The sequence below is a fragment of the Botrytis porri genome (assembly GCF_014898465.1).
Source record: "Botrytis porri strain MUCL 3234 chromosome Unknown BPOR_007, whole genome shotgun sequence".
NCBI classification, from domain to species: Eukaryota; Fungi; Ascomycota; class Leotiomycetes; order Helotiales; family Sclerotiniaceae; genus Botrytis; species Botrytis porri.
This window is the reverse complement of record NW_024066081.1, coordinates 2,070,598-2,087,503: the sequence shown is the minus strand read 5'-3', so window position 1 is coordinate 2,087,503 and position 16,906 is coordinate 2,070,598. Positions and strand designations below refer to the sequence as shown.

The following is a 16,906-nucleotide window of genomic DNA, read 5'->3' as shown; positions in this document are numbered from 1 at the left end:
AGTAGAGCCAAAAAGCTAAACTGTTAGATGGCTAAACGAAATGTCAAGATTTAACTCAACTATCAAGACGTCCGCTATGAAATACAAAAGTTGGCAAAATTTCTGTCCAACCACGTTGCAACGGCACACCAGATGCAAATTTGACTACTTTCGTCGAACGTCATCTTCGTATCCTAGCATAAACTATCATATCATAATCCCAATAATGGCCTTGGTATTAGCACAACGACACATAGATCTCTTAGATCTTTCACCACAAATCATCCTGCACTGGCTGTAATACAAATCATCTGACGAGGCCTCTTTATGGTGTCTCGAAATAATCCTTGGGATCATTGGGGCTCGAGCTCGGACCGACCTCAACCAGAAGTCGCTTCGCTCCTTTTTTGACAGTCCTCATAGAAGTTGGAGTTGAGATGGAATTAGCTCGGTGAAGAGAACAACCTCTAGGAAATTCATCGCTCGATTCCATTGCATTGCTATCGAATGAAGCTCCACGTCCGTTTTTTTGTTTCATGCCATCTTTGGGTAAAAGATGACGAGAAGAACGGTCAAAAGATGAAGCCTTATTTTCATTGTCGAATTTCATCTCGTTACCTGATGAAATGCGGCGAGAAGACGAACAGGCGATGGCACCGGAAGCACGTCTGTTAGTAGGAGTGGGTGGTTGTACTGAGAGCTTGGAACCACTGCGACGGCGGTGAGAGCGAGCCTCGACGTAATCGTTGTCTTCGTCGTCGTCTTCCTCATAGTAGGGTGGATCACCGTCGCTTACATAGCTAGATCTGTTTGATATTAGTACAATATTTTTGGCTATGGGATGAGTAGGTCCTACGTCTCTTCAGGCTCTTCGGCATCATCCTCGACAACAACTTGCTTTCCCTTATACTTCGATGACGCCTCGTAATATCCTGGTGGATCACCATCACTCAGATCACCAGAGCTATTCAATGTCAGTCTAATATTTCCTGCTTACGGGAGAAGGAGGTCCTACTTCTCTTGGACAACATCTTCAACAGCAACTTCCTTCCCCTTAGACGAGACTTGCTTGGACGCATTCTTGATAGCTAGCTTCGAAGCGATCATAGGAGGAAGTGCGTCATCCTCATGCACTCCCGGAACATCCCAGTCTCTCTTTCTAACGTATGAATTAAACTTCCTCAGTCCGTCAAGGCACTTGCTAAATTCCTCGCCCATGACAGCTTTATTCATTCCGATCATATGCTTCCATTTGGGACCTTTCATCATCACACAATCATTGGCGTCTTGAGCAGCCTCCATTGCAGCTTGCATAGCTTTGAGATATTCCATGGTTCCGTAGAAGAGTAGATCCGATGGGTTCTTGATTGTAAAAAGACGAGCGTATGGATCGGCGTCGGGACGAGCAGCTCGCTTCTTGATATTGGCAATTGCAAAATATCGATCCTTCCAGTCAGCCAATGTGAGGAGGTGTGCATGAAGATCGGTCCATCCATCGTAGATCTGCACTTGGTAGGCACGGAAATACTGAGCGAGATCGCGTGAGGTGAATTTGTCTGGGATTATTAGCATGAAATTGTGTACAGAAGCAAGGGAAACTTACCATCAAGCTCAGAATACAATACAACAACAATTGACTCAACTCCAACCCAAACAGAGATCAACGACTTCTCAATCTCGCATAAAACCTTGATCAACTCAGTAGAATCAGTTTCCGGCTTAGCTGGGTGTTTAATTGTAGGATCGAGAGGACGAAGCCACTTAGGTGTCTTGGTAGACATGCTGATTTGTGGACGTTCGTATTCATCCTTCCAAATTCGGTCGTAGACTTCCTTGGGAACCACACTGAATAGTGCATGCGACAAAGTAAAGTATTCTCCTTCCTCGGCCAACTTATAAGCTTTCTCGTCAGTGACCATAGATTCCGGTGGAGCCTTTGGAAAGACCGGAACGGTTAGGGCGTCCAGTATTGCTTGTTTGACTTCTGCCTCACTCATGATCCTATCGCTCTGGTCTTTGAAAGGGTCCTGCTCATAATCGCTAGGAATTTGAGCAAGATCAGAACCGACTTGTCGATCGTCGAAGTGTGTAGTTTTTTGGTCATCGGCATGCTTAGCATAACCTTCACTTTTTCCTTTTCCTTTTCCTTTTCCTTTTCCTCTACGTTTAGCTCTGCGTTTCTTCTTAGCTTCACCAGGTGCAGCAGCCTCGACAGGTGTGCCAATCTCAGTACACTCATCAATTTCCATTGCGTCGTCCTGAGCAGATGCACTAGCCTCAACGAAGTCATCAGTCTCAGCGGATTGAACGACACCAACATGCTTAGCAGATGATGTTGATTGTACAGGAATTCTCTGTTTACGGCCGGAGCTTTTTCTTGGAAGTTCGTCGTTTGCAAGTTTGCTGCTTTGTCCATTGTCCTTTGGGGATGGAATCACTTGCAATTTATTTTGATTGTCAACAAATTCGTCTTTGATGGAATTTTCAATCTGAGCCTTGCCGTTTAACATAGATCCTACATAGTCTGGAGAAGGAGCGCGCTCATTACCATTATGATAACGATTTTCATGTGCACAAACCCTGTCTCTTCCTGCAACGTCCTGGTTGATTCTAGAGGAAGCAAGGCCAGCACTGATTTGATTAATATGCCGTGGCAAATCGTCGAGCTTGGGTGTGGGTGATCGAGACATAGTTAAATCGATTGTAACTCGCTCTTCAAATTTACGCTGCATAGCCTTAGCTTCAGCTTCTGGCTCAGGCTCAGATCCTACCTCTGATTCCGCAGAATCGGCGGGTCTGAAGGTTGAAGAACTCGCATGATTTCCTTTGCCTGGGCGACACTCAACGTGGCTTTGCTTATCTTCCATTAAATCCGGCATATCTTCGTCCTGCTCAATTGATTTTTGTACCTGTTCATATTCTCCAGTCAAATCAATTGCATCCCGCATTTCCTCCTCTCCAGTCAAATCAATTGCGTCCCGCATTTCTTCGTCGGATTGAGTGTGTGTGGTGGGGTTGTTAAAAGCCGGAGAAGCTGCACCAGTGATCACATTTGGTTTCGTCAAATCAATCAAATCTTGCATCTCTTCGTCGGTCCGAATGTGCGATCCAGGTCTCTCAGTTTCAAAATTCGCAGGAGTCGCGTGGTCGACAACCTTCGGAGACTGTGCTATATCTCCCGTGTCCTGCATCTTTGTATCGATCGAATTTCGCCTGTCGGGACTGTGTTCTTCGGCAACTGGAGACGCCGCTTTAATTTCCTGAATTGTAGTCTTTTTATTGGCCGGAACCGAAGCCGGTCCAAGTTCCAGAGCCGTGGGAGAATCAGTAACAATATTGAAACCATTGTCAGACGGAGAGGTCGAACGTCTACCATATGGTCCACGGTAATCACTTTCTTGTCCACTGTCGGGAGGAGAAGGGGTCAAATTATACGGTATAGCACCAGGAGTATGGAATGTTCCGATCTCTTCGGGGTCAATCACAGACGGTTGGCTTGCTGCAAGCACAGATCCAGGTTTTGCTTCTGTTAGAGTAGGAGCGGATGTCTGTGCTGACGACAAACTCTTTAGAGCTGAGAGAGAAGATCCCATCTTTGGGGCTGATGATTCCAATGCCGGTCCGACAGCTTCCTTCATTTTGTTAACGCATGAAGTTTGTCCAATTGAAGGTAGATATAATTCTCGATAATACTTTGTAGCAAGTGATGTCTCGGAACTAGGGATTGAAGCATTACCTTGGAGCTTATCTGATAATGTGTCAACCTTTTTTGACTGTTGTGTTTGACGATGAGACTTTTCTGACTTTTGATTGTTGTGATTCGAAGGTAAATTCTGAAATTTTTGCGGATGGTCAAGCTTGAAAGTTGCATTGGGTTTCGCAGTTGAACTTGACTTTGTTATCAAAGCAGGCCTTGCGGTCGAGTCTTGATGCTTATCGTTAGAAGTGGTTATCGTAGTCAAGCTTGACTTTGAAGTTGAAGTCGGCTTGGTTGTCGGAGCGAGTTTTACGGTCGAATCCCGAATCTTATTGCTAGAAGAGGATCCTTTGGTTTGGCTTGGCTTGGAAGAATCAATTCTCTCTTGGGTGCTTGTACTGGAGGTTTCCTCATCTTCTTTAGGAAAGTGAGTATTTATACAAAGCGCACCTCTATTGAGACGACCTCGGAGGTGTTGTTGAGCTTGTCTCTCACGAAGCTCAAGATCTTCAGCATCAGATCGAGGTCCCATATACCACTTTAAATACCTGAGATTATGCAGCGGACCTGTTTCTTGAGCTTTGTTGTCAACCAAAAGGGCGGGAGAGCTTTCTTTGGCTGGCTTGGAAGTGGTTCCCGGCTTGTGATCCTTGAGTCTTCTTCCTTCACCTTGCGACACTTTTGGTACATGCGCGATTGGGTTATTTCTAACGCGTCCAGTGGCAGCACCATCAGCAGTATTGACTTGACTCGGGATTGGCAAGGACACATGAGGAGTCCGAGTACCAAGTGGACGGTGTGATGATGCCGAAGCATCAAGAGATATTTGTGGTGCGCCGAGGGTGTCAATAGAATTGAGCAAGCTTGGTGATGGATTCGATCGTGGTCCTCCTGTTGATGATGAACCTCCACTTGCAATGTTTTGATGCTTGCGGCGACGACGTTTGTCAACCATCATTAATGTTGATGTGCAAAGGGATTTTCGAGTTTCTCCACCTTAGAATCAGAATATTGTTGAGTTCAGTTGTAAGTTCAAGGAAAATGATTTGATTGTGTGTGGGGGAAGAAAATGTGATATTTTGTTGATTTTGAGTGAAGGGGTTATGAGTGAATTTCGGGTACCCTCGGAACATATGCCAATTACTCCAGAGTCCAGACTTATTATTCCCCGTTTGAGAACTTCCTTCCTAGTATCCTTGGGCCTCTTGTCCAATCTTTGTGGTTTGTTATAAACTATTTGAACCTATTGATCATTTGGGAAACAAACTCTTCTATTTTATAAGACCTTATTCCTGTTGGAAAAGGGGTGTGAAGTCTATCATAGAGGTCCTAGGGCACTGAGCAAGTTTATATGGCTTGCTTGGAGGTTATTCATCTGAGATTAGTATACAAGGTAGGCAGGTGCTCCCCTAGCAGTACTAATCTTTTCATTCAATATTCATACTTTAATAAAAGGGATTACTAATAATAATAATAATAATAACAAGTGATCATAGCCAATTATACTGCAATTGACACTCATGCCAACCACATCAACCATACTGTGCCACGCTTGAATCTACCGTATCAAATAAATATTGATCAAATTCTAATGAATAAAGTTGAAATCCAGTTTGTTTTTAGTCGTCTGTTGTTAATTCAAATCCTCCTTCCAATTTTTGTCAAAAAAAATGAGTGCAACATGGAAGGATTTCCAAGTTCCCATACATTTCTTGGATGGAAACGTGAATCAAAACTCTGGTCATAGATGAACAATGCAGGATTCTTGTAGACTGTCTCCAGAAGTTCATTATTGAATCCATGTGGAATTTCAAACTTGCCATCTTCTCACAGTCACCAACCATTCGATTTCCACTCGTTAATAACCGATTCTCTTTTGACCTAGAGTTCATTGTTGTCTAGATAGTTGGACCCATAATCAATGAGCTGGTTTCTTTTCCATAATCACCTCACAACTACTAACTACTGCCGACTCACAACTTGCCCAGAGATAGCTTCAAAGTTCAAGAGCACCAGTTTTACCTCATCCAGCATCTTTTGCATTTCACAAAGCTTGGTTGGCTGATATGAATACCTATCATCAAACAATGTTGAAGCTTATGAGCCTTTGAGATAAAAAGAGGTGTTCCAAGCTAACCTTTGGAAATACATACAAAGCATTCTCAAACTTCTTAATTTAGAATTCTTATCAAACAAAGGGCCTTACTATCTCAAAATTATCTCAAGATATTTCTTCCAATATCTGCTAGATGACACTCTTTTGGTTTTATTCTTCAAAATCGATAATAAACTCGAAGACATGGCATATAACGCATTCCAGAGCACTGTACTTTTGGATGGCGATGAGGATGACTCGAATTTTGTCAACCAAGCTTATAGGCCATGTAAAATACTCTATCTAATGACCAGTACTGGTGTGCATTCGCTACGAAACGTCGGTCCAAATTATCGCATACTACTTGTCAAATCAAGATTCGTTGCTTCACTATTGAAGAGAGGAGTCATCCCTCATGATGGTCATGACTGTGCATTATCTTATGGAGGTAGAGAATTAGCAGATGATGAGACGTTGGAAAGCTGTCGCGTTGGTGATGAAGCAACTGTTAATGCTGTTGTGTGGGAACAGAATCCTAATTTGCCTGGCTTCTCGGGCCATGCAATACACTCAAGCTTGAAGATCAGACATGAATATGAGCAGAAGACTAAGCAATCCAAACACAGTAGAGTTTCATTAGACTTAGCAGAGGAAGGTGAATATGAGGATCGAGTACTTTGGCGTGCTCCAGCTTCGAAAAAGCAAAAGTCGCTTAGGTTTTCTGATCAAGATGATGCTATTTCTCATCCGCCAACATCTTCGCGTTCGTCGTCGCCTTCACAAAATCCAAGTCCAGAACATCATATCATGTCAGGTGCATTAGGACCAACAGACAGCCCTCTGGAATTTCATGATAGTTTGGTCCGAGATATTTCACCAAGAGGTCTTCAACGAAGACAACCTCTTGGAGAATTGTCAGGATCCATAATGCCACAAACACCTTTGCGATCTCCGACTTTTTACAGTAATTCCGCACGAGAACCAGAAACACCCATTCGTGCTTCTTATGATGCTTTTAGAAATCCTATTACGCCCCGAGATGCTTCTAGAAGAGATCTTCATAGAAATTATAATCTGTTAAGACATTCGGACAGAATTCCACACCGCAGAATGGAATACGGTTCCTCTTCAACTGTAGTACGTTTTTATCCGAAACTTCAAAATGGACAATCACTGACGTCCCATTCTTTTCCTGCAGTACGAAACAACGTGTATGTTCGACCTCCGGGATCTGGACCAACATCTGGATCCTTACCTCCATCGTCGCTTCATGGAGCGGTAAATCCCGTTCACGTAATAACAACTCTGACTCCCGACCCATATCAACCATTATTTCCTCCTACTTCTCCGGAGATACCTTCATTCAAACCAAAATCACCTACTCGACAAAACCCTTCATTCAAAGATCGTCTAGCATCATATGTGCCATTACCTTCGGGTTCACCATCGATATCAAACACATTTATTCACAGATACCTTTTGTCTCAACCTTCAGATTCGAGTTCCAGGTCAATACCCAAATCATCCCCTACATCAACTTCACCGCATCAGTCATCAAATCCTTACTTTTTAAGGTCCACACCATTGTCTATTCTTCAATCATTGAATTCGTACTTCTCAACACCTTCATCATCACTCCAGCCATTTCAATCACCATCTGTTCTCCAAGCATTGAATCCATATTTTTCAAACACATCTCCACCTCCTCCGAAATATTCTCTTTCGCAGACACTATTCCACAGCCCGTCAGTTTCCCCACAGCCTACCAACCAAGATTCGATGGACTACGATTACTTCCAAGCTGCACGGTCTAAAAGATCATCCTCACCACCAAGGCTCCATCCATTAAAGTCCCCTCTTCCGCCGCCGCCACCACCTCCACCTCAGAACAACATTGAATCCCCATCAGCAACAATCTTTCCATATGGTGGTCAACCTTCTTCAAATATTCCATGGGATAAGCCAAAATTCACATCACCATCTCCCAAAGCAGATTATCTGCAGTTTATTCCTTCTCCCAAGTCGGCTCTCAAAAGTAAGCTTCAACCAAAAGCACCCGAGAGGGAGCCCCCACCCACCCCGCCAACTCATCCTGCTCCCTCACCTCATTACCATATCCCTTTGCCTTCCCGCCCTCCTTCACCTAACAGAGAAGAAAAGCAAAAACAACCTCAACCTTCCCGCATTCCGTCCTCTTACGTATACTACCCTCAGCCATCAAAATCATTTTCCGATCCTCTAGCTGCATCTTCTCTTCCAACACCAGATCCTACACCCCCTCTCCCCTTCACAGGGCCTTCCAAAAGAACATCATCAAATCATCACGCAACAACTACTTCAAAACAATCATACTACTCTTCTCACTCTCCTCCCCCAACAGGATCTTCCCTCCAAGGCACAATTGCAGTTCCTTCGGTTGCACACGAGATGCTACCAAAAGATTTCTTAGCCTATCGAACAGTGAGACAGCTTATAGAGCTTCAAGGTTGGGAAATGAACCAGGGAGAATGGCGATCTATACGGGAGGTGTTGAAAAGATGCAAAAGGGGGGAGAATGGTGCAAGGGGTAATATCGAGGTACTTGCTAAGGGAGTTGTTGAGTTGGAAAACAGCGTTGAGATGAGTTGAGATATAAGGGATATAGGTATTTATCATCTGTACAAGCGAGATGGGTTGAAATGGGGAGGTTATCTACATATATGGAGTTGAATGGATTGTCTTGTGATGAATAGGATCAGATGAGGGATCAGGAAAATATAGAAACGCCGGTGTTATACATGTCGCAAACGGCAAGAGCGGGGGTGATCAAGAAGTTTAGGATACCTGTTGAATATCAAGGATACCCCAGGGAGTGAATAGAATAGAGCAAAATAGATTTCAATTTCAATCACTATCAAAAGTTGAGAGCCCATGAATGTGAATTACAACCATATCAATACTCAATCACCACCTATAGAAGTGTCTTATAGCATGATCAAATCATATTCTACTCACAATGACTAAAGTAGAGTTACACTACCTTCTCCTCCACATGAATAGGTACTATTTCAACATCTATAGATTCACAAGTAATGAATCTCCCCATGAATTCATTCAGATGAATAACACAACCCAAAAGAACTTGATTCTTCTATCTATTCCATTTCTCATCCTTATTCTCTCCTCAGCTCATCCTATTCACAAATCATCGCTTCCATTCATCCAGAAGAATGCCACATCACATCGTATCATATGATATCCAATACAAATACATAAGTTCTACCCATACGAGAATATTTTCTCTATTTAATAACTCATCTCCATCTTCATCTTCATCTTGTTTAACATCTTTCTTGACCTCTACATGTACATGTAAAACATAATAGTATCTATCATACCGTACCACATATTCTGCTCTTCTAGAGATTTTCCTACGGATATCCATACCAATCTTATATTGTATCTACTTCTGATATATCTACCACTATCTACTATCGCATTTCCTTTTAGAGGAAAAATATTCATTTATTTCACTTTCACCCCTCTCCTTTCTCAATCCCCCCCCTTATATCCCAAAATGCCATCTCCATCTCCACCTCCACCACCACCCAAAGACCCTCAACCCTCCCCCTCACCTCCTCACCGCAAACCCAAACCCAAACCCCCTCATCGCGCCACTGAAACCGAAGAAGAAAGAGCCGCTCGCCACCGCGCTCACCATGAGAAGCGTCGACAAGCCAGAAGACTAGCTCGTCAGTACGAAGATTCCGAGGGCGGGCGCGAAGAGAAGAAGAAAGAGAGAGATGATAGGAGAAAGACGGAAAAAACTGATAAAGAAGAAAAACAGGGACTTTTCAGCAAGAGTCGAAAGAGTATTGGAAGGGGCATTATGGCATTGGGGAAGTGTGTAGCGGGGAATGGGGATGCAGATGCGGAGGAGAAGGGAAAGGGGAAGAGAGAGGTGAAAAAGGATGTTGGTGATGGTGGGAAAGCTGAGGATGAGGAATATAGGAGGAGAAGACGAAGAAGACGTAGTAGTGTGGGGGTAGATGAATGTGATTGTGAGGAGAAGAGAAATGGAGAGAAAGATAGAGAGGACAGCGAGAGGAAAGTTCGATTTGATGCTAAATCACTTGTTCCTGAAGACAGACCACGAACCGAGCGAAATGAGGGAGAACCTCGTAAATCTACACAGCTAGCCAAATCATCACCCTCTCCCCCTGCTAGAAATAAAACTGCATCTCCCACAGCAAAAGAAAAAGAAATCGAAGAACGCAATCTCATCGAAGCAAGAAAGTTGCACATTGCCCAACGAGCCCGTGAAGAACGCACTAAAGCCGAACAAGAAAGAATGGCCCAGATTCTCTCGGTCGAGATAATTCAAAAGCAGAAAGAAGAACGTGATCGTATCACACGAGAGAAAGCTTTACTCCAGCGGGAAAAAGAAAAGGAGAGAGAAAAACAAGGAAACATCCGTCGAGAATCCATCCGTAAAGCCACCGAAGAGCGAGTTGCACGCGAGAAAAACGAACGTGCAGAAAAAGAACACCAAGCACAGCTTTTACGAGAAGAACAGATTCGTCAAGAAAGAGAGCTACAAAACCAACGAGAACGAGAACGAGAACTACAAAAAGAACGAGAAAAAATCCTCCAAGAACGTAAACGACAAGAAGCTCAGCGTCTCCAACAACAAAAACAACAAGAAGAACTCGAAGCCCAGCGACAACGTCAAGCCGAAACCGCTCGTCTCCTCAAACTCAAAGAACAGAAGCTCCAAGCCCAGCGCGCTCAAGAAGCAGAAATCGCAGCCGCAGCTGCAGCCGCTCGAAGAAAGGCTGATGAAAGAGCAAAAGCAGACGCAGAAGCAAAAGCGAAAGCAGAAAAAGAAGCAAAAGCAAGAAAAGAGCAACTAGCCGCACAAAACCACCTCGCGGCCCAACGCCTCGCGCTCGAGCGCGTTAAAGCCCAAGCCCAAGCTGCCGCCAAAAAGCCCCCTCCCCCCGCACTAACCCCTACCAACCTCCTCGCCGTACCTCAACAACCCCCCAAATGTATCGGCAACATGGAGCGTACCATCCTCGAAGGATACGTACCGATGACTTCCGCAGAACTTCTAGCGCGGGATATCGCGCTTGGAGTGGTGGTGCCGCCGAGACCGGTGAGGTGTATTGGAAATATGGAGAGGACGATTTTGGAGGGGTATGTACCAATGAGTGAGGAGGAGATGAGGAAGAAGGAGGGGAGGTGATAGGTGTAGAGGGAGACGGGGCGAGGTGAAGTTGTTGAGGATGAGGAGAAAGGAAGGAAGGAAGGGAGGAAGACAGAGGGGAGGTGTTGTTATTTAGCCTAAATATTAAATTTCAAATATGCAAAATGTTGAGATCAACCGCATACTCATGATACCTAGATATCTCTTGTTTGGTGACAATTCGATTGAATGGTATCTTTGCCTTCATGCCTATAATATACCTATGCATACTCCTCAAGACGCCTATATCCACCTAGTCCACGACCAAAATGCTTAACACCGGACCTCAATCCCACCCCTACTAACCGTCAAATATTTAACCCCCTTGTAAGGTTTAACTCCCTCGCCAATTCCTCTACTCTTTCTCGTATCGACTGTTAAACTTTCCACTTTAATACCACTTGCCAGCCACCCTTTAACCGAGAAACTAATTGCTGCAGAACTAGGCATTAGAATTTTATTCTGCGCTACTTTCCTCGCATCTTTTCCTTCGCTATTTGAAGTATTTTCAACCTTAGCTTTCTCTGGGGCGCTTTGATATGTTTCTGTGTCATAGTCGTATTCACCATCGAGTCTGAAACCATGTCCATCATATTCTTCTTCGGTTGACAACGGCCCCACGACTGTACATCGTAATGTAGCTCCACCTGCTACCGCATCTCTAGCTGGTATATGCCATTCCAGATTCTTTTCACCAGGATTATATGTTGTATCGCCCCTACTTGCTTTGATTTCCGAAAGATTCCGTACATCAGCTGGTAATGGCACTGTGACTACTAAGTCTTCGATAATGGGTGATGTACTGTTACCAGTACTGCCACCGAAATTCCCACCGAGGCCGCCGCTAAATTGTGATGCAGCTCTGCTTAACTGTCCTGCTGCATTGCTGTTGTTTCTCGAACTCGAACCTGAAGATATGGAAGAGTTACCCTGGCCAGAAACTTTGACAATGAATAACCGAACCTCGAAATCGGATCCAGTAGGACCAAGACTAGTTTTGACTTCAATATTGACAGGTAGTTTTAAATGAGATGCATTAGTAGTACCGGATTTTCCACCCGTGGAGGGAAGTAAATCAACTTCATATCCAGCTAAAACAAATCGTCCATCAGGCGGTACAAAGCTCAACTCCCCTGGCTTTTCTCTCCATCTCGCTAATCTGACACATGGGTGAAATACTGGCAATTCCATAACACTGCTAACGTTTTGTCTACCAGATGGTGTGGACAAATTCAAGAGTAGGTCTGGTACTCCAGAGATTTTGGATGTAAAAGCAATAGTTCCATTCGCAAACGCAGCCAATGGACGACCAGACGGCGCAAGAGTAACAGTAAGTGTTTCAACCAGATCCACATATAATTCATTCGAAGTATGTCGTACATTTGCTCTTCTCCATGGTAAAGCCGGTGTGTTCGCTGCGAGTGATCCTGTAGACGATAATCCAGACATGCCAGAACTAGAAGGAGTTGCAAAGCCAGGTTTCCTATAATAGACAGCTTAGCTATGTTCCGAAACTTCAATTGCGTCCCAGGAAGATCGATTTACGAACCCAGGAATATTAATACCCCCCAAGAACTTCCCAATCCACCCCTCCACCTCTACCATATCCCGTAACGCATTAGGTTCCGTCGAGCTCACCGTGCCCGCATCACACATCTCATTCAGTAACTGAGCCACTACATCATAGCTACTCTCTATCTTTTGCGCCAATAGCGGCGCACCCACGAATTCCTCTAATACATCGATAACACGGTGTAAGAATTCGAGAGCGAGAAGAGGTTCGATTTCCGAGGAGGATGTGAGACAGAATAGTAGATTTGAATGAACGAGATTAAAGAGTAGAGTAGGTGGGGATGTGTTTGGGAGATATATTAGACTTGGTCTTGGAGCTGGATGAGCGAGGTAGAGAGGGAGGAGTTGTGTGGAGGAGAGTGGGCGCGAAGTGTAGGTATTTTGGAGCAAAGGTCGACTGTGTAGACGATTAGTACGGAAGAGTGAGGGAGCAGAGAACGAGCGAATCCGTGAAGCAAATAGTATTTCTGGTGGGATTACTCACTTGTGTTCATCATAAATATACAAGGCCTCAATAGCACCATTCATGATTTCTATTTTAAAATAATATCAAGACATTTGCATTTGGTTTGTAACTTGCAGCTTGAACAATGATGAATGCATGCTTGCGAACTTGCGGGGCGGCCCGCAGCGGAAAAGCGGCCGCTTCTATTTCTCAAGGTCATCAAGCTTCAAAAATAACTACACGAGTGTGACGAACAGTAGCAAGAACATTCACAATGGCACCGAATTCAGCAAAAAGTCTCGATCGGCAGGAAAGACTCACAGATGTGCTAAAAAGAGATGAGGCACAATGGAAAGATGACTGTTTACCGTGTCGACTTACTGGTATATTTCCCGTCTGTCATAATGCACCCCCTCATTTCCTACCCCAATTCTCCTTTTCCCCTTATTGTTAATTCTCCCTTTACATCACGAATCTGCCAGGCTCCTATCTATGCAGCAAAAACTAACACTTCCTCAGGATCATTCGCATTTATCGGCCTTGGAATCTACAGTTACTTCTCCGGGCAATCACAACTAAAAGCCCAAGAAGCGAAGATTTTAAAGAGCAAATCTATGTTTGGTATGAAGAGTCGGCAAACTGGCATCACTGGTATTGCATTGACACTGGTTGGAATGGGACTCTGGAGACTGAAAAATTAAGTGCCTCTGGCCATGGGACGAGAGAATCTTATGAATGAGGCATGGCGTTTAGGAGTTTCGAAATTCTACTCACTCGGAATACGATGATGTCACGAGAAAAGTTGTATCGAGTGAGTAAAGGAAGAAAAAATATATGTTCCATGAATCGCACAGTGGTATCTACAATAACAATACTATACAAGTGATGAACGCTCGATGGCTCGCTCAAGCATACTCCGCAACAGCCTGTCCTTCGCCGGCCTCTTTCGTCTCCCAATGTCTTTTCTCCTTTCGCAATTGCGTCTTTACAAAAGCCATAGTGATGCAAACCCAAACGAAACCGAAACAATATGGCAATCCCCAGCCGACTCCGAAACCAACATTCTCGGGCAAAGTCATTATGATGACTGTTGCTATAATGGCAATGCATACGAGACCAATACCCCAAAACCACGTTAGAACCATCATCATACGTCGAAATATAGGGCTGACTTCGTATCGTCTCAATACATTGCTTCGATATACGACTCCTCCTTGGCCTTCAACTCCGCCAGCATCCTCGATGATGGCCAATAACGCTGGACGCCAAAGTTTTCCCTTCTCTGTCGATGACATGTTGAATGGCAGTGGCTTCTTTCGCATTGTTTGAACCGCAGAGAATATGAACATGAATCCAAACCAATAGCATATCGTAGGGGAAGGCATAGCACATAAGCGCACCCATGGGTGGTGTGGAATAGTTCCTATGATAAGTTCGAGTTCTACGAAAGTGATAGCGATCATGAAGTTGATGTGGAGGAATTCAAGCTGGAAGATTGTTAGCGACAAATTAAAACCAAAGGGATCACTTGTGCAGCTCACCATTCCCCATTTAGTCCATCCTACCGGTCGCCATCTCGGCGCCGTTTTGGCACGGAAGAGTTTCAGGGATCGGAAACCATAATGTGAGAAACTGATCATTCCATATACACTTGTTATGATAGCGAAAACTAATTGTATACGATTAGAACTGGTGGAACATTTTGTAGGGCGAAGAAATAGGTCTTACTATCTTGTAACTCGATGTTTGTTCCAAAACTCAAGGCATAGTAATATGTAATCGGCAGACACGCCAGGTCAAGCGTTACGATAATGAGTCCAACCCATAATATCGTTTTCCTCCTTCGATGTGGTGTATGTAAGGGAGGTAACGGCTCTCTTAAGCCAAATGTTTGTGAAGGCGTTAAATTTTCACTTGGTGTGTGAAGATTGTGTGTTGATGATTCCGGCGGCTGAAGGTGTGGCGTGTTTGTGTTTAAGTCGTCTCGTGTATTCCTCCTCTCTTCTAAGTCCTGTAATTGTGTAGTTGATTCTTCATGATGATGTCCATCTAAATGAGTATGAAGTTCGCTCTCTTTTATCTCCTCGTCTTTGAATGCATTAAACTCGGGCATGTTGGTGAAAATCGATTATGCACTTTCCATGAATTCCTATCATTTGCTGGAAGGTCCAAAAAAGCAAAACAGTACGAACGACAATGAACAAATGAGAGAATTGTCAAGTTACGATTCACAGATCCTGGAAAAGTATAAATGGTTGTTATAAACTGTGTGTATGATGAAAAGATTGAAAGAGAAGAACTACAGAGTATTTGATACGTGGAGAGTATTGTTACAACAGGAGAGTAACATTTCTTCTAATTGGTATGAATCATGATTCATGATCACATCACATAGTATCAGGTATTGGATGGCTTTGACATATGCTGGGTGATGATGTAATTGTAGATCCTCCATTAAAAAGAAGTGGTTTTCCCCTCGGATTCTATAGAAAATCATCGCTTTGATTGGTGCTCTCATTTGGGGAACCATTTAACCGCAGACCAAGCCTTCTCAAAAACAAGACTTTCAGCCTTGGCTAAAATTGGTTCTGCAAAGAGTCTCGCTAAGAAAAGAAAAACGAGTTTCTCTAGAACTTTAGAAGCTTGGATTGGTTTGAAGTATCAATATCCACAGCCTCGTTCAGTGTATCAAGAAAAATATCCCAAATTGTCTATTTACATCATGGCAATTACTATTATCGCACCAGTTTCTGCTGCGGTACCCTATCACACTGAAGATGAGTCTGATCATTCTGATGATGGAGGGGTTGATATAGAAGGGGATCTTGATATGCAACTGTCCAAACGGGCCAAGCATCAAAATATCGTTACTCCTGGTGAAGTAATCACAGATGATCCGCAATGGATGAGGTACAACCATTTCTCACTACTTGCGGTATTTTCAACTATAAAGCATAGCTAACCATCCTCTCAGAGGTCATGGCACATATGTCGCTCCTGCGAGTACAGAAATTATCGGAACCGTCGCAGGCACAGTTCAAAAAACGAATAAACTTCTCTCGGTTCGGCCATTACGCGCCCGCTATACCCCAGAAATTGGTGATCTTGTCGTCGGACGAATTATAGAAGTACAAAGTAAGAGATGGCGTGTTGATATTGGAGCCCCGGTTCTTGCCAATTTACCATTATCTGCCATCAATCTTCCAGGAGGAATTCAAAGAAAGAGAACGGAAACCGATGAACTTCAAATACGAACATTTTTTTCAGAAGGAGATTTACTAGTTGCCGAAGTCCAACAATTATATCAAGATGGAAGTGCCAGTTTACATACGAGAAGTTTAAAATATGGAAAGTTGAGGAATGGTGTCTTCATGGCTGTCAGTGGAACTGGTGGAGGTGGAGGTGTGGTTCGAGCTAGAAGACAAGTTTGGACTATCGATACAGCACACAACGGTGGAAAGGTAGATGTCATTCTGGGAGTCAATGGATTTATCTGGATATGCAAGACGGTTGAAGTAAAAGAAGGAGAAACCTCAATCACAAGAATCGAGGAAAGTGTTAGCAACGCAGCATATTCAAGTCAAAACGACGAAATCATTCCCGACACGAGGAGGGAGATTGCAAGAATAAAGGGGGTCATTCAATTGTTGGTGGAGGAAGGACTGAGGGTTGACGAAGATATGGTCAACAAAGCATATGGAGCTGCCGTTGAGGTGGATGATGACGACGAGGGTGAAAGTAGTGCATATGTTGGAGGAGAAATAGGCAAACGAGTCTTAAGTCTAATAAGCACAACATGAAAATATAATTAATAGAAGAAATCCAATATGATCAAAATACGAGTCAGGGTCAAAATGCCATGCGTGCGTGTACTGTACTGTACTGTATGAA

The 16,906-nt window shown here is 43.8% G+C and overlaps 7 protein-coding genes across 7 annotated transcripts; 4 read left to right on the top strand and 3 right to left on the bottom strand.

Moving 5' to 3' along the window:
- Positions 1 to 304: 304 nt before the first annotated feature.
- EAF01_005962 (uncharacterized protein) lies at positions 305 to 4,631 on the bottom strand (the record flags this gene model as incomplete). Its single annotated transcript, XM_038914216.1, has 4 exons — positions 305 to 785; positions 836 to 943; positions 995 to 1,535; positions 1,583 to 4,631. The coding sequence occupies 4 exons, from the start codon at positions 4,629 to 4,631 to the stop codon at positions 305 to 307; spliced, it is 4,179 nt and encodes a 1,392-aa protein (XP_038770665.1).
- Positions 4,632 to 5,975: 1,344 nt separating this feature from the next.
- EAF01_005961 (uncharacterized protein) lies at positions 5,976 to 8,399 on the top strand (the record flags this gene model as incomplete). The annotated part of the gene is made up of 1 exon (XM_038914215.1): positions 5,976 to 8,399. One exon carries the CDS (start codon positions 5,976 to 5,978, stop codon positions 8,397 to 8,399), a length of 2,424 nt encoding a protein of 807 aa, XP_038770664.1.
- A 928-nt stretch (positions 8,400 to 9,327) lies between these two features.
- On the top strand, positions 9,328 to 10,998 carry EAF01_005960 (uncharacterized protein; the record flags this gene model as incomplete). Its single annotated transcript, XM_038914214.1, has 1 exon — positions 9,328 to 10,998. The coding sequence occupies one exon, from the start codon at positions 9,328 to 9,330 to the stop codon at positions 10,996 to 10,998; it is 1,671 nt and encodes a 556-aa protein (XP_038770663.1).
- Positions 10,988 to 13,098, bottom strand: EAF01_005959 (uncharacterized protein; the record flags this gene model as incomplete). Its single annotated transcript, XM_038914213.1, has 3 exons — positions 10,988 to 12,481; positions 12,548 to 12,967; positions 13,055 to 13,098. 3 exons carry the CDS (start codon positions 13,096 to 13,098, stop codon positions 11,272 to 11,274), a joined length of 1,674 nt encoding a protein of 557 aa, XP_038770662.1. The 3' UTR covers positions 10,988 to 11,271.
- Positions 13,099 to 13,289: 191 nt separating this feature from the next.
- EAF01_005958 (uncharacterized protein) lies at positions 13,290 to 13,716 on the top strand (the record flags this gene model as incomplete). The annotated part of the gene is made up of 2 exons (XM_038914212.1): positions 13,290 to 13,398; positions 13,535 to 13,716. The coding sequence occupies 2 exons, from the start codon at positions 13,290 to 13,292 to the stop codon at positions 13,714 to 13,716; spliced, it is 291 nt and encodes a 96-aa protein (XP_038770661.1).
- A 204-nt stretch (positions 13,717 to 13,920) lies between these two features.
- On the bottom strand, positions 13,921 to 15,128 carry EAF01_005957 (uncharacterized protein; the record flags this gene model as incomplete). The annotated part of the gene is made up of 3 exons (XM_038914211.1): positions 13,921 to 14,502; positions 14,557 to 14,684; positions 14,744 to 15,128. The coding sequence occupies 3 exons, from the start codon at positions 15,126 to 15,128 to the stop codon at positions 13,921 to 13,923; spliced, it is 1,095 nt and encodes a 364-aa protein (XP_038770660.1).
- A 609-nt stretch (positions 15,129 to 15,737) lies between these two features.
- On the top strand, positions 15,738 to 16,815 carry EAF01_005956 (uncharacterized protein; the record flags this gene model as incomplete). The annotated part of the gene is made up of 2 exons (XM_038914210.1): positions 15,738 to 15,925; positions 15,990 to 16,815. The coding sequence occupies 2 exons, from the start codon at positions 15,738 to 15,740 to the stop codon at positions 16,813 to 16,815; spliced, it is 1,014 nt and encodes a 337-aa protein (XP_038770659.1).
- Positions 16,816 to 16,906: the final 91 nt, after the last annotated feature.